Here is a 22,770-nt window from a genome sequence, read left to right on the forward strand (position 1 = left end):
TCAGAAAGGTTTTGGCATTTCGAAAACTGGAACGGAGTTCTGATAGCACGGATTCCTCTCCCCAAACAGCGATCAGATCCCGTACCTCCCGTTCAGTCCATGCTGGAGCTCTTTTGCGATTCTGGGACTCCATCATGGTCACCTCTGCTGATGAGCTCTGCATGGTCACCTGCAGCTTGCCACGCTGGCCAAACAGGAAATGAGATTCAAAAGTTCGCGGTTCTTTTCCTGTCTACCTGGCCAGTGCATCTGAGTTGAGAGCGCTGTCCAGAGCGGTCAGAATGGAGCACTCTGGGATAGCTCCCGGAGGCCAATACCATCGAATTGTGTCCACAGTACCCCAAATTCGAGCCGGCAACGTCGATTTAAGCGCTAATCCACTTGTCAGGGGTGGAGTAAGGAAATCGATTTTAAGAGCCCTTTAAGTCGAAATAAAGGGCTTCATTGTGTGGACGGGTGCAGGTTTAAATCGATTTAACGCTGCTAAATTCGATCTAAAGTCCTAGTGTAGACCAGGGCAAAGAAGCAATATTCAGTTAATCTTTTTAGCTCTGTCGCATACCCAGCTACAGTGTCACCCTGCCGCCTCATTCTACTATGAAACTGGAAACATTCTACAACGATGCTTGGCTTTGATGGATAATGCTCTGGTAGGGTCATCTGCAGACCTTCCAAATTTGTATCCCCTGGTTTCTGAGTTTGTAACAAACACTGTAAGAGGGAGGAGGTTTTACTGCCACAGGCACTGAGGAAAAAATAGCTCTCTGGCTGCCCTGATCTATCATCTCATTTGGAAGAAAATAGTTGCCGGATTTTTCAATGTATTGCTGCCATTCCTCATTTTCTGCACTATCCCCTCAATTTTCCCATTGTACTCTGAGTAACTCAGTTAGCTCCTTGATGACCACTTTACTACACCTTACATGAGCTGCCATGACCTGTCCCAGTTTGTAGCACGACGGTAGCACTTTCATTGTGTTTAGGAAGCAGAATGTGTCTCAATCTAGGCAATGAGGAGGTGTGTGAATTCAGGCTGCTGGTCTCTGTCCTACAACCCAAGGGACAGGGAAATCTGAAATTCTTTGGGCAAGCTGAGATAACCCTTGAGACACACTAATATCCAGACTCAAGATGATTGAAGAAACAGAAGAAGCAATCCCTCAGCTTTCATAAGCTGCTTTCTTTAGGGCACACTACCAGGCTAAACGCTTCTAAATGTTGCAAGGGCTGGAGCTCTTGTAGTCTCAGGGCTCATTATGGTTGCTAACTCTTCTCCCCCGCTGAGCTTTGCATGGGCCCAGAAGCAGTGGTTGGGTTTAACTTAATACATACCTTATCATTTCTATCCCAAACTGGAAAAAAAATCATATACGCAGTCTAATAAAGCTATTTTGGCTATGATACATAATTGTGGATGGCTGCAGCTGAACTCGGATTGGCAAGGGAGAGAGAGATAGAGAGCCCTGCCCCCTCACTTACCAGCCATGACAGCAGAGAGAGGAAGTTAGATGGGCAGAACAAGGAAAAGAATGAACCACTCTCTGGCAGCGAATCCACCTCAATATCCCATGGTCCTAGCACAGCATTATTAACTATTAATTATTTCTGCTAAAAGAGAATGGAGGTTCTTCTGGTTAATACAGCAGCCCAAGACTTAGGAGATCTAGATTCAATTCCCAGCTCTGCCACAGGCTCCCTAGATGACCTTGGGCAAATCACTTAATCTCTCTGTAACTCAGTTATCCCTCTCCAAAATGGGGGGTAATAATGTTTCCCAGCTTCACAGGAACATAGTGAGGATAATTTTATTAATGTTTATGAGATGCTCAGATACTACCAGGGTGATCAGCCTGATAGAAAACACCTCTCCAAGGCTAGTGAGAACTCAGGAATGCCAAGTGTTTGGGCAGATCATTACTGCATCTGCAAGAAACGTTGTAACAGGCACCCTCTTGCAAACAGATTAATACAGGAGTTCTTTGGTATAACCAGAAACAGCTAAACTGCATCACTACATGGTCCTTTTACAGCAATTCTGTTTCTTCATATCAAGATCTAATAACAAAAATGGACTTACCCTCTTTAAGGTAGATAAGGCTTGAAAGCAGGAAGTTTTCACTCAGAACCAATATTTCCATTAAGAGCAATCCAATCCAAAGGCAGATTTTCCATTTGAGCGAGTGCTTTATTATTTCTCCAGTTAACAGTTTTTCCCCCTAGGAGTCCGGTTGAAATGTTTTTGATTTCATATATACAAAGAAGCTCAGCTGTAGTAAGTTGCCTTGGCAGAATTTGATTTTTATCAATTTAAATGTTCTGTTGCACAAAATTATGAGTTTTAAGCATTTTTCCACAGTTGCAGGACATTTGGGTGGGTCAGACAGCACTTACTTAATGACAGCAGATACTGAGATTCAAAAAGTTACAGCTACCTAAATGGAGCCCCAGCCCCAGCTGTGCTAATGCCGGCATTACAACACGTTTTGCACACATTAAGATGGGACTCTAGTAAGTTCTCAAGCAGCGTTTTTCTTACTTTGCCTATCTGTACATTTTGATTGTCATCAATGGAAATATTTTTTCACTGTTTTGTACGTGTATGTTGGTAAATGTCAATTTTACCATTTACCGATAAAAAACGAATCCTCCCAAGCCTAATAATAAGGTGTGTCCCTATATTTCTTCCCAAACATCCCTATTTATCACTTTCAAATGCTGGCTGCTCTGACTTTTCCTGCTTACAACGGCAAAATACATTTTGAACACTCATGATTTAAAGGGACACTGCCAACATAAAAAAAACCCATTCTGTACTTGCTATAACTAGCACCATAATTAATTCAATCTGACTTCAAGGGGAGCAGAGTTAGGCCAACCTTGAGCACTTTTGATAGTCTCCCTCTCAATTCTTAGATCTTCTGCTCTGTTTCTGTGGTACTTGTGTTGGTTTTCATTCTTCACTTTCACCCTTTATGCTCTTTGTAGACGTTTTTGCATTTCACTCATTTCAAGGCAAGTGCAACACTGTTCAGTGCCACTTCCTGGTGTCCATTCATTAGTACAATGTAGCAGGGTTTGGTTTCACAACACCAGAGAGAAATATTCAGATTTTAAATACCTGTTTTCAATCGTTTTAAATGTTTTAAAAAATAAAGAAAACATTTTAACATACATGAGGTTGTATCCTTGTCTTCCCCTTGTAGTTTTTTTTTTTTTTAGCAACATCTATATTTGGGAATGGAACTTGTTGCAAATGCCCCTATTTTAAGAACCTCCCACTTGATGCATTTGGTGTTAGTCATTCAAAGCAAAGAAAAAGCCTCAATTAATACATGAAAATGATCTAGGGTCGGAAAATAGTGATGTTTGTTAAACTTCCTGGGACAAATTCTGCATTGGGTGCATATATGTGGCTCCCACAGAAGTCAATGACAGCAATGTACATCTGAGAGCAGAATTTACCTCCCGAGTATCCAGAGATACATTTGCATATGCTACTGTGCTGTCCTTCGTTTGGTTATAGCTTTAGGTAAGGTAAGATCTGAAACTTTGGTGAGGACTATTAAAATGCATGGGTACAGCTCTTGGCCCATTAAGTCTTTGCTCCCAGTCATAAAGCAGACTCTGCTGAGGATTTCCATAATGTGGAGGAATCCTTGGGTGGATCAGGGCTACGGTAATAGCTCCTGTGCCAGAGGCTGGTAGTGAAAGTGCTGTGAGGGTGAAGGCTGGGCAAAAGAGGGCTATAAATAAGTATGGCCAGATTCTCAGCTGGCATAAAATTAGCATAGCTCCAATGCCTTCAATGGAGTGCCATCGATTTATGCTAGTTGATAATCTGGCCCATCGAGTTTTATTCATTAAAGATCAGCTGCTGGCTCAAAGAAAGCCGTGAAAAATTTATGAAGAGACAGTTCTTTTTTACAGAGGGCATTGCATGTTTTCTGTAATTTAGCCTACTTCCCCTCCTCCAGATACAGGACCATGTCATAAACCCCAAGTGTCGTATTACTTAGAATTTCATCTCCTGCTGTTACCTATTCCTACAGCTGAAGTCACATTCCTCTGATTGTCATATTGCAATTAACTGCTGCGGAGAGACTATGATTTTCCGAAGGATAGTTTATGTCTGCAAGTGAAACCATATAAAGCAGGATAAGATGAACTCCTAAGCAACAATGTCCCTAATCTCTCACTTATATCCTTAGTAATAAAGATAAGGACCAATCTCCACTCTCGTTACCATTAAATTAAAAAATTGGCGTACAATATTTTAAAATTCTGCAAATTTTATTTGTCAAAATAACACTATATAATCATGTTAGTTTCAATTATTTTGGTACTTTATTTCAAAATACCAGCAAGTATGTCTGTACCAATATACACACAAAATTCCCCCAGGGGTAGAGAAACCCCTACGACAACCCAGTTCCTGTTTCTCCCCTCCCAAAGCCCAGCCGGGGGGCCAGACATTCACACCCCTTTCCCCCCAGAGCCCAGCCAGGGGGCCCTCCCTGGCTTAGACACTCACATCTGCTACTCTCCTAGAGCCCAGGGATCCAGAGGGAGAAACAGCCTGATGTTGGGTCCCAGGCTTGCACGGAGTTTCCTGCATGCTACCACCTCCTTCCTTCAGGGCATGCTGGGAACTGCAGCTGCTGGGAACCCTCCAGTTCCCTCCCCCTGGCCTTGTTTTCTATTTTTTGAGCTGGGCTCTGATGGGTCCAGTGGCCCCTAGTGGCAGCCAACATCTTTGCAGCCCTTTTTTGTGGGGAAAAGAAGGAAACTCTGCGCACACAACATTGATTTCTGCAAAAATCTGCATTGCGCAGTGGCACAGAATTCCCCCCGGAGTAACTTGCTGGCACTTTTTAAAACTCCTTCTGGGACACAGCCAAAAATTCTGCCAGCAGTGAAAGGGAGGTGGGGAGGAAAGTGAGCTGAAGCTGTATTACTGCTTGTCAATTTTGCTGTTGCTGCTGAGATCTCAAAGCAAAAGAGACTGGTGAGCCATTGAGCACTTGAATACAAGAAACAGAAAAACAAAAAAAAAATAAAAAGAAACACTCCCTTCAAAAAAAAACAAAAAACCTTCTAACTCTCTGGGTGCTTTTAAAAATGCACATGATAAAACAACTTTTTGTATCTTCTGTTCCATTTCACACAGTGTGGAGATAAATGTTTAGTGCTATGCATGCATGATGAAAGGAAGACTACAATTGCGGCTAACAAAAAGTTATTATTCCCTGAGCAGCACACGTGAAACTTATTTCCTGGAGAATTCCATCTTTAAAAAGTAGCCTATAAAGAATTTGTTGCAGGTCAGAATTTCAAACCTCTCTGTACACCTATTGTTTGAAACACTGACGAGTATAGTAAGCTTAAAAAAATTTGCACTAAGAATCCCTAACACCACCATCTTTGACGATTGATATTTTGAAATACACTGAGAACAGTGTGATATAGGGTAAAGGCAGAAGACAGCATCAGCTGTCATACAAAATCAGTCTCTGTTTCGTCAGATACTTGACAGCACTTTATCTGGTTGCTGATGTTGCACCAGCCCCGGCTGGGGACTGTTTACTGGTAACAGCTGCAGCAGAGCTGAAAATGAATAGATTGCAAGCAGCAGGCGGCTGGTTGTGTGCACAGAGAAGGGGAAGAAGGACCAGGGACAGACCTGAGCATGGTTGGTGGTGTTTCTCTCAGGTCCAGCCAAAATACCCTCTAAACACAGAAAGGAAGAGAAATAACAGGACATTATTTCAAAAGATGCACTTGACAGTTCATGGTGGCCAGGCTGATATGAGTAGATAATTATACAAAACCACACACAGTCTCTATATATTTGTAGCCTGCCTTAGTCTTTGAGTGAGTTGTATGCTCTCGTTGTCCGGTTATTGATGAAATCTGTCTTCTTAAATTGAGCCTTTGGAATGAAACAAAAAGATCTAATTACAGTTAATGACAAGTCTGAAAACAAAGGGAATGCGTAGGACAAAAGCCAACTGCCAGCCACAGACAAAGCATATGAAATGTTACTGTAAAAGGATGATCTAAGATTTTATTTGATATTATTTGGTCAAGTAATTCCTCTTGCTTCTTTGTCAGCCTAATTTTTCAAAAGTGAGCAGTGATTTTAGGTGCCTCAAATTTTCATTGCCCAATCTTAGACACCTTAAAAAGGTTTGATTTTCAGAAGGACAGCGCTCAGAAGTTTTTGAAAACCGGGCCCCTTTAAAGGAGTCTCAATTTGAGCACAAAAAAGTGCCCCTAGTGACTTTTGAAAACTCAGGCCATCAGCTTTTATCTTAACTCTATGACACTGTAATGAATTTGTGGTTGTACACAATGGAGACTAATGCTAAAGGTGTTTCAGTTACAGCACCTTACTTTACAACCTAGATTTCTGGTTTGCGTATATACTGCTGTGTATGCAGTACTGGTAACAGAATGTTCTGTATACTGTGGTGAAATGCTATTTTTTTATTATGAAAACTCGAGCTCCAATTTTGCATTTTGTCTACTTTAGCTTTGCTTTTTGCTACTGTGATGGGAGGCACAATGTGCAGTAGACTTGCTTGCCAGACCTTAGATGACATGCCATTACTTTTAAGTCTGCCTGGAGAGCTGTGACAAATTAAACCAACTTATTATATCTATGGTTGACTGATGCTCTAATTTCAGACAGGAAAAAACATGCAGGACCAACTCAAAGATCTGTTCTTTTAAGTTACCGAGGGTTTTAGAAGGTGAAAGTCCTAAACAGCAGGAAAAAAAGAATGAGGAAATTTTTAAGAAATTCAGGGAAGAGGCACCCAACTCATCAACCAGATTTAAGTGATCCCCCTTGTGGGCTGAAAAAAGCAATTGCGCAGGCTCCAAGTGGAAAGACAAGAGCCGGTTTGCTGGCTAATTCTGGTTTGACCATTTCCTGTTTGTTTAATTTGGCCAACACTCCTTCCCCTGCCACTCCCTTTTGTCGGTAAAACTTATGTCATGCAGGGGCTTGAAAAAAACCACACCCCTGACTGACATAAGTTACACCGACAGAAGCGCATGTGAGGACAGTGCTTTGTTGGCAGGAGACGCTCTCCCACTGATATAGCTACCGCCCTCATTGGGGGTGGTTTAATTATGCCGACGGGAGAGCTTCCTTCAGCACAGAGCAGCTACGTGGGTGACCTTACAGGGGCGCAGCTGCAGCAGTACAGATGTGCTGCTGTAAACTCTCTAGGCCTTGTCTACACTGCATAGTTTTCGCAAAAAGAAAAGGAGTACTAGTGGCACCTTAGAGACTAACCAATTTATCTGAGCATGAGCTTTCGTGAGCTACAGCTCACTTCATCGGATGCAGTGAGCTGTAGCTCACGAAAGCTCATGCTCAAATAAATTGGTTAGTCTCTAAGGTGCCACAAATACTCCTTTTCTTTTTGAGAATACAGACTAACACGGCTGCTACTCTGAAACTACATAGTTTTGTCGGCAAAAGGCAGCTTTTGGCGACAAAACAGTGGAGGTGTACACACTACAATGCTTCTTTTGTCGGCAAAACTCTCCTGTTTTGCCAACAAAATAAAACCACCTCAATGAGAGGCATAAAGTGCTTTGCGGCAAAGTTAAAGTGACAAAGCATCAGTGTAGATGCTGCCGTTTGTTATGTCAACATAATTGGCCTCCCCCAGTATCCCACAATTCCCACCTGACTGCTCTGCACATTGTTTTGAACTCCACTGCCCTGCATTCCAGCTTCACAGGCATACAACCCTCCCCTTTCAAAGGTCCGGGAAGTTCTGACAACTGAGCACGCCGCTCCGCTCCAGAAGCAACCAGAAAATAATTAATGTGGAATCCTGCTCTCTCCTGCACTAGGAACACAGCGGCAAGCAGGCTGCTGCTGTGGAGGGGGCTGATGTGTGTGAGGGTTCCCTCTCCCCCTAATTCAGGACTGGTTGCTTCCAGCTGCTCTCTGAATTTAAAAGACAGTATGCTAACCCACTCACACTCGCCCAACACACACACACTCCCCCAACACACACACTGTCTCTGTCTCCCCCTTCCCCCCCCCACTCTGTCACACATTCTCCCCCCCTTCCATTCCCCACACTTCAATTGAGAAGCGGCTGGTAATCCAGTAGGATGCCTATGGAATTATGGGATTGAGAAACCTGCATCATGTGATGGTGCACCTGCTCCTTGAGGTATTGCAAACCGTTCCTAAAGCACCCTGTGGCCAGTTGCACCGTGGGATAGCTATCCACAGTGCACTGCTCTCTGTGTCAATGCAACAGCTGCTAGTGTGGATGCACTCTGCTGACACAAGGAGCATAGTGTGGACATGCAACAGTGGTTTAATTAAAGTGGTGGCTGCATGTCAGCGTAACTTTTGTCAACAAAACTTTTTAGAGTAGACAAGGCCCTAGCATAGACATAGCCTAACACCTGGGCTTTAAATAAACAAAGAAAAAAACCCAGCACACAACTGCCTTGACGGTGGTATCCTGTCCTGCCTTTGTTTTTGTTGATGTCTTATTTCCTCCATTTCAAATTAGTTCAGCAGGTGCTGGATTCACACCTGCTGATGTACAGCCTACCACCAGTACTACTGCAACAACAAGCAACAGCGTCTACAGAAACTCGAGCAGCACATAGGAAGCCCAAAACAGAGACAATTTGAGTATCCAAGGGGGGGTTGAGGGCACTCGTTACCGAGTAGGATCCGGCACACAGACACCACATTAAGCATACAATTCTCCCCAGTGTGATCCACACCACGGATTTGTTACCACCAATGCAGACCTCCCAGATGTTCCACACGTGTTCTGTATACAGGACATCGCATTCCATGAACTGCACAAAGAAACCCGCAAAGCAGTTTAATTTGAAGGCAGATTCAATGTTTGCAATAACCCAGATCTTACCTTTTTGTAGGCATTGTGGAGATCAGTATGTGACCACAAGGAGTACAAGAGGACGGAGGCAGCTTTGCTAGCTTTGCTGAGCATATTACTGCAATTTGTAAAAATAAATATAAAACATTTAAAATACCAATCTGTGAACACAGTGTGTGTTCAGACTTAAAAACATGATTGTTTATGATCAGCTCCTCCTTCATTTCCCTGACAAGAGTTGAGTTCATTCTCCCAGGTTCTCCAATACAGCTCATGACATCCCTACCACCTACAGTAGCATAGGGGACACGCTTCCTTGCTTTAGCTATTAGTGATGATATTCCCAAGAGAGTAGCCTGAACTCTCCACCTCTAAGGGGTATTCATTAAGGGTGAAAGACACTGCAGCACAGTGGGCCCATCGAAGGCCCTCTGCACTAGTTAAACCCAATATTAAGGGTTAAAGTGGGGCTTTAGTTTATGGACAGTCCTGGGTAGGCCCCCTGCACTGAGGTGAATTTCACCCATATGAGAGAAGGGCTGGCACAAAGAGAATTATTCATATAAAAGACCTAATCCTCCAACAGATGAATTTCCTATAATATAGGGTACGCTGCTCGCTCCTTACAGTGGCTGATAGACTACATACGTTGCACACCCCCCAGTACAGGTATAAAAAGCACTGCTGTGGGTATCTACACATGCCCTACATGACGCCATCAGTGGTATGCAGTGGAGACACAGCCCTAGCATATTACTAAGGCTATGATTTAGTCATGGGTATTTTTAGTAAAAGTCATGGGGTCATGGCAATAAACAAAACGTCACGGCCCAGGACGTGTCCATGACTTGTATTATAAATACCCCGACTAAATCTTTGGTGGTCTGGGGGGCTCCAGGGTGCTGCAGGTGCTCGGAGTGGGGGACGCTCCGGTAGACACTGCTGCTGCTCTGGCACACCACCGCTGTTGCTGGGAGGGTTGGCCAGGGCCCTGCCCTGCTGGGGGGGCAGCCCAGGACCCTGCAGCTGCTGCTGCTGATGGGGGGTGGCCCGAGGACCTGCTGCAGTTTTTTGTGGGGAGAGGGATAGCCTGGGGCCTCACCGCTGCTGCTCTGGGGTGGGGGAGGAGGGAGCGGCCTGGGCCACAATAGCTGCTGCTGGTGGTGCGTCGGCCCGGGATGCCACTGCTGGTCCCAGACCATTGCTCCGGGGCAGCGCCCAGGACCAGTTGCCTGGTGCATCCGGAGCAGCGGCCGGTGTGGCTAGCCCTGGTGCTGTCCGAGCTGCAGCTGTTGTGGCTGGCCCCGGGGCCACCTCAGTTTCAGGCAGCCCTGGGGTCAGCCACACCTGCTGCTGCAGAAGTCACGGAGGTCCCGGGAAGTCACAGAATCCGTGACTTCTGTGAAAGATTAGCTGCCTTACCTATCACCTTTTGAGGAGCCATTAAAAAAGACAGGGTAGAGCAGTTATTTAAAAAGGCTTCGTTGTTTTACCCAATGTATTTGATTTGAGTCACACTACGATTATTATTTAGGCTGTCTATTCCTTTAAGCTTTATTCTTTCCAATGGTGCTGCTGCTCTTTTATCTTGGGGGGAACTTGAAAATGGCTTACTTGTCACTCATGCTGATGTTCATTATTTTTGGTAGGCCACCTGTATTTAGGAGAAGCCGTGCATTCTGGGAGCTGTTCTGGGTCAAGTTGTACAAGGCGTAGCAGACAGAAGCTATGGTCTCATTGGTAACATCTGACCCTTGGACAGAGTCAGGAAGTACGGAGACCAAATCTGGTAAGACGTTTCTGGCTAGAGGATGAAAGGGAAACAAAGAATTCAGCTACAAATGTACCATATATTCTGCTTTGTATAAGCAACACATGAATACCAGGTTTACTCCACCTATGTTACTGGGTGTCTGCTAACAGGTGGGTTGCCACTTCATAAGAAAGTTCACGGTGGTATTTTATAGCCAATTGTGGGTATAATGATGTCTAGCTATAAATATTGTTAGGCTGATATTCCTCCCTACAGTGTATTTTGCAGCCCCCCAGCCTGAGGCAGAAACATGTATTATATTTTACTCCAACCCATCCAAGCTGGGGACACTTCACTAACTTTCAATTAATTCATGTAACTTATAAAATATTTTTGTACTAACTGTGCAAGGTGTGATGCATATAGCATAAATATTAGCGTAGCAATTCTGAACTGTGAGGTATATATATTATGGGCCTGATCACAGGAGCTACTGAGCTTTCTGAACTCCAATTCAAGGCCCTGATTTAAGAAAGAATTTAAGAATGTACATAAACCAATCCTGATTCAGGAAAGCACCTAAGCATGGGCTGAACATTAAATGTGCTTAAAGTTATGCATGTGCTTAAGAACCCTTTCAGAAAAGTGATATTTGAGACCAAATCCTAACTTGAGACCACATCAGTGGGAGTTCTGGATACTCAGCACTTCTCAAGAGATGCACAGCAATATGCAGCATGGATCCCTACAACAAAATATACTCAAGTTATTGGGTTAAATGCTGCACTGGTACAGTGGGTAAGGAGCCTCCTGGGTTCGTGTTTCTAATCATGTCTATTACAGTAGGGCCTCAGTTATTCTCAGTTATTCACTAGTGCCAGTGGGAAGAGGCTGCAATGCCAGCATACTGTGAACTTGACAGCTAGTGGCTACGCTCAAAGCGCCAAACATAGGGATTAATTACATCATGGTAAACCTATGAGTGTGTGAATTACTTTAAATGCAAGACTATATTCCGTCTCCAAAACTGGACTGATTTAAGTTCTTTCATTTAACCTTTTCTGAAAAGATATGTTGAGAAATACAGAATACTGTTAAACAGAGAGAATCTGAGCCTATGTTCCTCACTTGGGCAAAACCTATATTTTAGTCAATGGGACCTTTACCTGAAAAAAGACTGCAAGCATTTGGCCCTAAATCTGTTAAATCCACTAATCCAGTCTTTTCTTAAAAAAAAAAAAAAAAAAAAGGAAAACTGAAAATAGAGAAGAAACAGAGATAAAATCTGAAAGAAAACATGAGTCCTTTGCTCACCTATTTCACTCTGCAGAGGGGCATTACGAGATAAGTTCCTGAGCAATGAGACGGCAGTCCTCCTTGTACTTGGATTGCTTACATGCAGCATGTATCGAATACTCTGAAGGCCATTTGTCTTCTGGACAACAGTATGAGCGGCTGAAAATGGCATCTGTCATAAGGCACACAACTCTAATGAGCAATTGTTATGACTCTACTGCTGTATAAATAAACATCACATTAAGTTCTCTCATCTTTTGAAAAGTGCAGGCAATGCAGTTACGAAGGTCCCTATATACCATTTTCAGGAATGTTTGAGATATTAGCCCAGACCCTGAACTAAGCAGAAGCTGGGACAGAAGAGATGGGTGATGCAATAGCAGCTTTAAATCACTTTTGTACCACCTGATCCTGGGATTGTTTGGCCAGTCGGTGGCGTACACTAGAAAAGTGATGACACTTTAAAAATACTTTGGCTGTGGGTGTGCCAGAGGGAGTTCTCTGCTCTTTGGGGAAATTCATAGAGAAATAATTATACTATTAGAAGAAAAAATGTGTTACATCCTAATTATTTTCACCCATGTCTTCCTCCCTGTCCCAACGAATTAGCTTGTTACATAGAAGGAAACACATACAGAGAAGGAACAGCCCCTTAATGTGCCAAGCAGAATGTATCCACAATTCTGAGCTTGCTCCCCCACGTCCATAGTCTTAGATTCTTTCTTATTGATCAATTCTGTGAACTTGTAACTTCACAATGGGGGTCTGAGCTCAAAGCTGTAAACATCTCATATTGCAGCCCTAGTCTCCACATTTCTAAATTAAAGAAAAAAGAAACAGGAAACAGGATGACTCACTGGTCCACTGCCTGCTGTGAGGTTCTGGAGAGCTCCCAAAGATGCTTCTTGAGTGTAGTCTCTTGTACTTTTTGCTATTAAGGAGATATAGATCCTAATAAGTGTGGAATGCCAGAGTGATTCTACACCTTTGGGACTGCTCTTTTCCTCGGGTAGCAGAGTATCTTGTTGCCTCTAAACATGTAAAGAGATCCAACTTTTAGAACTGAAGACCTTATATGATCCAGCGCACCACAATCTAGAGGAGGCATTCTGTAACTGTAGCCTGATTTTGCTTTTATTTTTAATAATGTCAATCAGAAGTAACCCCATCAACTGAAATCAACAAAATTAAATCAGTGTAAAACTAGTGTACAATCAGAATCAAGTTCATTGCTTGGATCTTCAGACACCCAGATATAACAAACTACAATATGTTGTGGACTCAAACAATGGTTTATAAAAGATAAGTATTTAAAAATATTGTGACATCAGACTTTGTAATACTAACAGCAGTGGGTCAGAAACCTACATGCTTCTAGTGAAGTGTCATTCATTTGAAATGAGTTTGGCTGGTTCACCCTGCCAGACAAGTCATTAACCCTGAAGAACCCCAGGTCTATTGCAGCTGTCATTAGATCACCATTCGCCACCAGCCACACTAGATCTGCCTAATAATTCAAAGTATAATAAAGTCACACATTACCACTTTTGCTTTCCTGCTGCGTGTTCCAAAGCACCCCAAGATTTTATCATTGGTAGGAGTATTTTTTCTTTGTATATAGATGTTCTGGGCATAACTGCTAGGCAGCTCTGACTCTAGCTGGTAGGAAAGGTTGTGAAGAATGCACACGCAGTTCTCTGTGGCCTAAAATAATGAAGAAGTAAATGTCATTATAGCTCTCTGCATGTGTCAAAGAGACAATACAGACATGGGAGGAATGTTTGATTCAGGATCTTAGATGGCCAACCTTTAGTTTCTGGTCGCCTAAAGAAGAACTAGACAATAGTGATTAGGCCACCAGAAACCACAGGTGCTTTTGAAAACCCCACTAAGTACCCATCTACATCTTTAGGCTTCTAAATACATTAAAAAAATCTAGCTCTAAATCACTTTTTAAAATATGGGACATTTTATTATATTCACTTAGGCATTTTTGAAAAGTTTACTCTCTACCTGTGTTATCCTCATAGGACACAATGATAAATCCCCCTACGAAAAGTGTCTCATCTGACATTTCATCTCTGCTAAGTGAAAATGTGGTAGTTGCTTCACAATCATTTCTGCATACAGTAGAACCTCAGAGTTACAGACACCTTGGGAATGGAGGCTGTCCGTAACTCTGAAATGTCCGTAATTCTGAACAAGACATTATGGACTTCAGCCACTGAGGTGGGGGGGAGGTTGGGGCTGCAGCTGCAGGGTGGGTCAGGGCTCTGGACAGGGTGGGGAGGGTCAGGGCTTCGGACCCTTGGGAGCACCAGGTCTCAGGGCTTTAGATGTGAGGGGAGTGCTGGGGCTTGGGGCGTCAGCCCGTGGCTCCATTCCCGGCTTCTGATGCAGGGGTGAGGGCGCTAGGGGTTGGGGCTGCCCATGGCTCCACTCCTGGTTTCCGCTGCAGTGGGGGGGCGCCCTGAGCCCCAGCACCCCGAGCCCCAGCACCCCCCGCTGGGCTGAAGCCAGGAAAGGAGCCAGGGGGCTGAAGCTCCGAGCCCCAGAACTCCCCCCAGATCTAAAGCCCGGAGCCCTGGTGCTCCCCTACTGTGACGTTCTGTACCTTGGGGGAACACCCAGCACCCCCATGTTCATTCTTATAAAATGATTGTGTGGTATCCAATGCAAAGTTTGTCAGGTCGGGTGTCTTTGGAAGGCTCATGATGCACTGTGCATTGTTGTTATAGGCTCTGTCTATACTACCGTGGTAAGTCGACGTACCTTAGGCCTTACTCTTAGTACCTTACGATATCTTACTCTTCTCGTCAGGGGTAGAGTACAGGGATTGACTGAAGAGTGATCTGCTGTCGATTTGTCAGGTCTTCGCTAAACCTGCTAAACTGACCACTGGAGGATCGATCTCAGAACATCAATCCCAGCTGTAGTGTAGACCTGCCCATAGTGATGATGTTATAGTAACTGTTGTTATAGGTTGTATTTTCATGTATATAGTTATGAGGCTGAAAATGTGTCCTCACGGCTTAAAGCAAGCCCAGGCAAAACTCCCCAAGAGCAGAGGGGCAGTTCACACCTCATCAGGGCATGTATGGGACAAACCCAGCCCAACCTCACAGGAACAAAGGACACTGGCCCAGGTAGCAACAAACGATCTGTTGGACTCTTGAGTGAGTCACCCCGCTTCCTTTGGTCAGTTTGGGACTACCATGAGGTAATGCTCACCTGACTCTGAAGGGGGTAGGGGGTGCAAAGACAAGGGGGAAGAAAGGACATAATAAAAGGGAGAGATGTTTTCCATGCTCTTCCTCTCTTTTCCACCTCCATTTACAGACACCACACCAAGCGACTGAAATGTCGATCAACGGGGAGAGCCTGGCTGAAGACAAGCATCTAAGTTTGTAAGGGCACTGAAAGTGTTAAGATCAGCTTAGAATGCGTTTTGTTTTTATTTCATTTGACCAAATCCGACTTGTTATGCTTTGACTTATAATCACTTAAAATCTATCTTTGTAGTTAATAAATGTGTTTGTTTATTCTACCTGAAGCAGTGCGTTTGATTTCAAGCGTGTCCGAGACTCCCTTTGGGATAACAAGCCTAAGACATATCAATTTCTTTGTTAAATTGACGAACTCACATAAGCTTGCAGCGTCCAGTGGGCACAACTGGATGCTGTAGAAGACGTAGGTTCCTAGGGTGTGTCTTGGACTGGAGATATTGGCAAGTGTCATTCGGTTACACAATCTAAGGGGCAACTTACATGCCAGAGACTGTGCGTGAACAGCCCAGGAGTGGGGGTTCTCACAGCAGAACCGAGTAAGGCTGGCTCCCAGAGTCAAGGATTGGAGTGACCTAGCAGATCACGGTCCAGATAACACCAGAGGGGAATGTCACACCCGCCCAGAACCCTGACCTCCTCACCACCCTGGAGCTGCAGCCCTAACCTCCCTCTCCCCAGCTGAAGCCCTGAGCCCCAGGGCTAAAGCCCCAAGACAGTAAAGTATCTGCTTTTGTTTGTTTGTGTGTGTCTCTGCTGCTGCCTGATTACTTCAGATTCCACAGGATGTCCAGTTGACCGGTAAGTCCAGAACTCTGGTGTTCGTATCTTTGAGGTTCTACCGTATCCCTATGAATTGAATGGTTTGGTTGTTTTCCGCTCCCAATTAGTTCTGGTGCAGAATCCTTTCATTTTGAAGAGATACCTTGTCATCAGGCTTGTAGTCTGCAGTGGTTCCTTGGATGTAATACACAAGAGAATCAATCAATCCCTCACATTCTCTCATCTTTTTCCTTCCTTCTGGGCCAGCAGAACTCATGTTTCTGTCCAGAAAGGAATACATAGGTAAGAAGAGATTTATATTGGTCACTTCCTTGTCTTCCTCCCACCCACTGGCTAAACAGTAGAAAAGATACTGAAGTTGTGGGGGCATGACTTGACTCCTCTGCTGGGTGTCACCAGATGTTGATAATCAAAAAGTCATCAGGTAACAAAAGACTCTGCTAATTAAGGTTGCCATCTTAAAACCCTGGAAGTACTCCCAGACAATATAACATACTGTAGAAGGATAGGTGAATCTATTTGTATAGAATAAGACAGGTATTAAACCTTCGCCCAGAAGCTGGACCAACACTTTTTTTAAAGTTCGAACAAGTTTGATAGACTTTTTCCATTATTTAATTTCCATGTGCCACTGAGATTTCTAGTTCAGTTCAGGACTGTAAATGGATGTGTCAAAATATCAACGGAAAGATTATTTTAAGATTTCTGCCACAGTATGGCAGACCCCAAGTCTTGATAAGCATCCATACTTTGGGGCAGTTATCTCAACCAATTAAATCCTCCAAACCACGATCACTCATCTAGTGTTACACGTGATAAGAAGTTCTGCAACCTTTGCACATTAGTTATAAAATGTAGGTGTTGAATAATGGAAGACGACTCCCTTCTCCATACCCTGCATTCTACATACTTATTCCCCAATTCCACAAATTGACATAAAACAAGTTCATACTTCTTCAGCTCACTGCAATTTAAAGTCTTAGTTATGAGGCCAAATTCAAGTAGCCTTTCTATAGATTTTTTTAAAAAATTCTATCATATAGCACTTAATAGAGAACTATATTCCAGCAACAGAATTTATTAGGCTGATTTAAAAAACCTATAGAATTTAATAGAGGATTCTATAGATTATTTGAACCCTATTGGCTTCACTCCTACTATATTCTAATTTCTATGTGTTTGTTCAAAGGGGTACCAACTTGGTTGGTGTCTAGATGCCGCTGCAATACAAACTGCAAATTACATTAGGACTTTTCCATAAGGGTTGCCAGGAATCAGTAGTTCCTTTGGAGCTGAACTCCAATTGAGAGTTTGTTCTTCAAATTCACTTTCAGAGTTAATTCCATATTGTATTTCCTCTTTCCCCAGCCTCTCTTTCTACTTCCAGGTGGCTGAAAGCAGAGACCAGAGGCAGTGGTGGAGTCATGCTCTGTTCTTTTTGGGGTTTATTTTGGTGGCCCAGACATTATCAGAGTCCTTGTCCCAGCTCCTGTACTGGGACAGTGAACAAATGTATATTTCCCTCCTTTTTTGTGACTGCCCTTCACCTAACTTGGTGAGCAAACGAGAACCAGAGATTAATTCTGCTGCATAAGCAACTTCCCAAACTTAGTGAGTGTTGAAGATAAGCCCACATCTCCTGTGAGTGTAAGGAGAGCTCAGTCCAGTAGGGAAAAAGGCCCAGAGCTTCCTTACAGCAGCAGTGATAGGAATGTGGCATGAGGGAACAGGAAGTAGGCTTTCGCTAGAAGTGACAGCAGCAGTCTTGCCTCACCTCTTGGAGTGAGGAGATGAGCCACTTTTGCTGCTGCATGCAAAAGGGAAGCAGGAGAGGTGACTTTTGCTAGATCCATTGGGAAAGGCTCCCTTCTCTCCCCTATAGTCCCCACAGCGATGCTATGAAGAACTGATGGACTGGTCAGTGGCCAAGCACCTCCTCCTTGCTCACCTCATCTCCACGACCACCTGGTGAGTTTGTGGGCCTATCTCCTCATCAGCTATAAATCTTTAGTGCCCCTTTGCTCCCACAGGTGAAAGAGAGGTGGGGGGAGATTTACACTCTCCCGGTGTCCCAATATAGGATCCTAGCCCTGATTCCCTGTTTGCTTCAAGGCCCCTTTACATAAAAGGGGCTTAAAGGCAACAAGTAGGTGTCTCCACCCCAGGGAATGCCCTCTGTGTAAGGGGCTTTGCTGAGAGGTGTACAGCTGACAAGGCAACTTTACACTGGCCTCCCCTGCTATCTCCAAAGGTAATTTACCGAGGGAATGGAGAGGTAGGGGACATGACCAGAGCATACTACTCTCTGGCTATTCTCTCCTTTCCATGGCCCATAGAAGCCTACTGGCAGTTGGACTCTAAGTCAGTCAAGCCCAGAGGGCTCCTGAAGAGTCCCAGAATGTAGAAGTGCAAAGGCAGCTTAAAGCCATCTTTCCCTCCCTCCCCCATTCCAGCGCAGACTGCCACTGAATCTGTGCTGCATGATTTCTTCTGCCTCAGAGATGACAGCTTTCAGTCAGAAGATCTGTGGTTTGTGAGACAAAATCTTAAAATGAACTATAAAAGTGATTTAAAAACCAAAGACTCCCACTTGAACCTGAGCCCCGAATGAACTACCAATTTATGGAGAGACCAATGAGGCCAATAACTTTAAGATATAGAAATAAATGTAATGTGATCTGTCAAGGTTCCTCCCCCACTCTGAACTCTAGGGTACAGATGTGGGGACCTGCATGAAAAACCTCCTAAGCTTATCTTTACCAGCTTAGGTCAAAACTTCCCCAAGGTACAAAATATTCCACCCGTTGTCCTTGGATTGGCCGCTGCCACCACCAAACTAATACTGGTTACTGGGGAAGAGCTGTTTGGACGTGTCTTTCCCCCCAAAATACTTCCCAAAACCTTGCACCCCACTTCCTGGACAAGGTTTGGTAAAAAGCCTCACCAATTTGCCTAGGTGACTACAGACCCAGACCCTTGGATCTTAAGAACAATGAACAATCCTCCCAACACTTGCACCCCCCCCTTTCCTGGGAAATGTTGGATAAAAAGCCTCACCAATTTGCATAGGTGACCACAGACCCAAACCCTTGGATCTGAGAACAATGAAAAAGCATTCAGTTTTCTTACAAGACGACTTTTAATAAAAATAGAAGTAAATAGAAATAAAGAAATTCCCCCTGTAAAATCAGGATGGTTAGATACCTTACAGGGTAATTAGATTCAAAACATAGAGAACCCCTCTAGGCAAAACCTTAAGTTACAAAAAAGATACACAGAGAGAAATAGTTATTCTATTCAGCACAATTATTTTCTCAGCCATTTAAAGAAATCATAATCTAACACATGCCTAGCTAGATTACTTACTAAAAGTTCTAAGACTCCATTCCTGGTCTATCCCCGGCAGAAACCCAGCATATAGACAGACACACAGACCCTTTGTTTCTCTCCCTCCTCCCAGCTTTTGAAAGTATCTTGTCTCCTCATTGGTCATTTTGGTCAGGTGCCAGCGAGGTTACCTTTAGCTTCTTAACCCTTTACAGGTGAGAGGAGCTTTCCCCTGTCCAGGAGGGATTTCAAAGGGATTTACCCTTCCCTTTATATTTATGACACGCCCCCCAAATCTCAGCTAGGGTGAAACACTGGCTGGGATTTCTTCCTGGAGCTCTAGGAAAAACAGAGTTAATAAGACACATGCATCTCTAAATATACTACCAAGTACATAAAGACTAACAATATTTTCCACATCTCAAGGACGATTTTAACCAGTTGATTCTGGGAAACTTTCACGGGAGAGTGCATCAGCCACTTTGTTAGAAGCTCCTGAGATGTGTTGGATGTCGAAATCAAAATCTTGGAGAGCTAAACTCCACCGAAGAAGTTTTTTGTTAGTTTCCTTGACGGTGTGGAAGCCACTTCAGTGCAGCATGGTCGGTTTGCAGGTGGAAACGCCGTCCCCAAACATATGGGCGTAGCTTTTCCAGAGCGTAGACAATGGCGTAACATTCTTTTTCAGTGACTGACCAGTTGCTTTCCCTCTCAGACAGTTTTTTGCTGAGAAACACTACAGGGTGGAATTCTTGATCAGGTCCTTTCTGCATTAAAACTGCTCCCACACCAAGCTCGGACGCATCTGTGGTTACTAGGAACGGTTTGTCAAAGTCTGGGGCCCTTAGTACAGGGTCAGACATGAGTGTCGCTTTAAGCTTGTTAAAGGCCTTCTGACACTTTTCGGTCCACTGAACAGCATTTGGCTGTTTCTTTTTGGTTAGGTCTGTCAGTGGGGCAGCGATTTGGCTGTAGTGCGGTACAAATCGTCTGTAATAACCGGCCAAGCCTAAGAAGGATTGAACCTGTTTCTTTGACTTTGGGACAGGCCACTTTTGGATAGCATCCACTTTGGCCTGTAGGGGGCTGATAGTTCCTTGACCCACCTGGTGTCCAAGGTAAGTCACTCTGTTTAGGCCTATTTGACACTTCTTAGCCTTAACAGTTAGTCCTGCCTCCCTTATGCGCTCAAGGACTTTTTGTAGATGTTCCAGGTGGTCTGCCCAGGAATCCGAAAATATGGCCACATCGTCAAGGTAGGCGACTGCATATTCTCCTAATCCCGCTAGGAGACCATCTACAAGTCTTTGGAAAGTGGCGGGTGCATTTCGCAGCCCGAAAGGGAGTACATTAAATTCATACAGCCCGAGATGTGTGGTGAAGGCTGACCTTTCCTTGGCAGATTCATCTAGCGGTACCTGCCAGTACCCCTTGGTTAAGTCCAAGGTAGAGATGAACTGGGCCCGTCCCAGTTTCTCTAATAGTTCATCTGTGCGTGGCATTGGATAGTTGTCTGGGCGAGTTACAGTGTTTAGCTTACGGTAGTCCACGCAAAAACGTATTTCCCCATCTGGTTTGGGAACTAGAACCACTGGAGATGCCCATGCACTTTCAGAGGGGCGGATTACACCCATCTGTAACATATCCTGGATCTCCCGTTCTATAGCAGTTTTAGCTTGAGGACACACCCGGTAAGGGTGGACCCTAATTGGGTGAGCATTACCTGTGTCAATGGAGTGGTATGCCCGTTCAGTCAGTCCTGGGGTGGCTGAGAACGTTGGCGCGTAGCTAGTGCACAGCTTCTTGATCTGCTGTCGCTGCATACGCCCAAGGGTCATGGAGAGGTTCACCTCTTCCACACCACCAGCACATTTCCCTTCGTAGTAGACACCTTCAGGCCACTCAGCATCGTCTCCTCCCTGGGCTGTAAACTGACAAACCTTTAATTCTCTGGAATAAAAGGGCTTTAGAGAATTAATATGGTACCCCTTAGGCTTTCGGTTGGAGGTGGGGAATGCTATGAGATAATTAACAGCTCCCAGGCACTCCTGGACCGTGAATGGCCCTTCCCACGATGCTTCCATTTTATGGGCCTGGAGCGCCTTTAAGACCATGACCTGGTCTCCTACTTTGAAGGAACGCTCTCTGGCATGTTTATCATACCAGGCTTTTTGCTCTTTTTGAGCATCCTGTAAGTTTTCTCTAGCAAGGGCTAAAGAGGTTCGGAGGGTGTTTTGTAGGTTGGTTACAAAGTCCAGAATGTTAGTTCCTGGAGAAGGTGTAAATCCCTCCCATTGCTGCTTCACCAACTGCAATGGCCCCTTAACCTCACGGCCATATACAAGTTCAAATGGGGAAAACCCTAAACTGGGATGTGGTACAGCTCTGTAGGCAAAGAGCAACTGCTGCAACACTAGGTCCCAATCATTGGAGTGCTCATTTACAAATTTACGTATCATGGCCCCCAAAGTTCCATTAAACTTCTCCACCATGCCATTTGTTTGATGGTGGTAAGGAGTGGCAACCAAGTGATTTACCCCATGAGCTTCCCAAAGGTTTTTCATAGTTCCTGCCAGGAAATTAGTCCCTGCATCTGTGAGGATGTCGGAGGGCCAACCTACCCTGGCAAAAATGTCAGCTAGTGCCTGGCACACACTTTTAGCCCTGGTGTTGCTTAGAGCTACTGCTTCCGGCCATCGGGTGGCAAAATCCATGAAAGTCAGTATGTACTGCTTTCCTCTGGCTGTCTTTTCCGGAAAAGGACCCAGAATATCCACAGCTACTCGCTGAAATGGAACTTCAATGATGGGGAGTGGCTGGAGAGGGGCTTTGACCTGGTCTTGGGGTTTTCCCACTCTTTGGCACACCTCACAAGACTGGACATAGGTAGAAACATCCTTGCCCATTCCCTCCCAGTGGAATGACCCCCCCAAACGGTCTTTGGTCCTGTTCACCCCAGCATGGGCACTAGGGTGATCGTGGGCTAAGCTCAAGAGCTTGGCCCGGTATTTAGTTGGAACTACCAACTGTCTCTGAGGATGCCAGTCTTCCTGGTGTCCCCCAGAAAGAGTTTCCTTGTATAAAAGTCCTCTTTCTACAACAAACCTGGATCGATTAGAAGAGCTGAGAGGCGGTGGGTTGCTCCGTGCCGCCGTCCAAGCTCTCTGGAGGCTTTCATCTGCTTCCTGTTCAGTCTGGAACTGTTCCCTTGATGCTGGAGACATCAGTTCCTCATTGGATTGTGGACCTAGGCTTTGTCCCTCTGGAAGCGATATAGGGGATGGAGCTGTTTCTGTTGACTGTGAACCACTCTCCGCTGGTGCACTATGTTGGGATTCAGGCTCCGGCTGAGCCTCTTGTGTAGGGTTATCGGCTGCTGCCAGTTCAGGGTCGGTGGGGCCCTCTGGTGTTGAGGTTGCAAGTACTGGATTCAGTG

The 22,770-nt window shown here is 44.6% G+C and overlaps 1 protein-coding gene across 1 annotated transcript in view; it reads right to left on the reverse strand.

Moving 5' to 3' along the window:
- Window positions 1-4,271: 4,271 nt before the first annotated feature.
- PKP2 (plakophilin 2) overlaps window positions 4,272-22,770 on the reverse strand; it is a 60,516-nt gene continuing 42,017 nt past the window's right edge. Inside the window, exons 7-13 of the mRNA XM_048830046.2 lie at window positions 16,150-16,267; window positions 13,483-13,644; window positions 12,798-12,971; window positions 11,959-12,112; window positions 10,506-10,695; window positions 8,922-9,009; window positions 4,272-5,929 (exon numbers count right to left, since the gene is read on the reverse strand). Coding sequence (XP_048686003.2) covers window positions 5,861-5,929; window positions 8,922-9,009; window positions 10,506-10,695; window positions 11,959-12,112; window positions 12,798-12,971; window positions 13,483-13,644; window positions 16,150-16,267 — 955 coding nt within the window. The 3' untranslated portion in view covers window positions 4,272-5,860. The remainder of the gene's footprint in view (window positions 5,930-8,921; window positions 9,010-10,505; window positions 10,696-11,958; window positions 12,113-12,797; window positions 12,972-13,482; window positions 13,645-16,149; window positions 16,268-22,770) is intronic.

This window comes from Caretta caretta, chromosome 1 (genome assembly GCF_965140235.1).
Source record: "Caretta caretta isolate rCarCar2 chromosome 1, rCarCar1.hap1, whole genome shotgun sequence".
Taxonomy (NCBI): Eukaryota; Metazoa; Chordata; order Testudines; family Cheloniidae; genus Caretta; species Caretta caretta.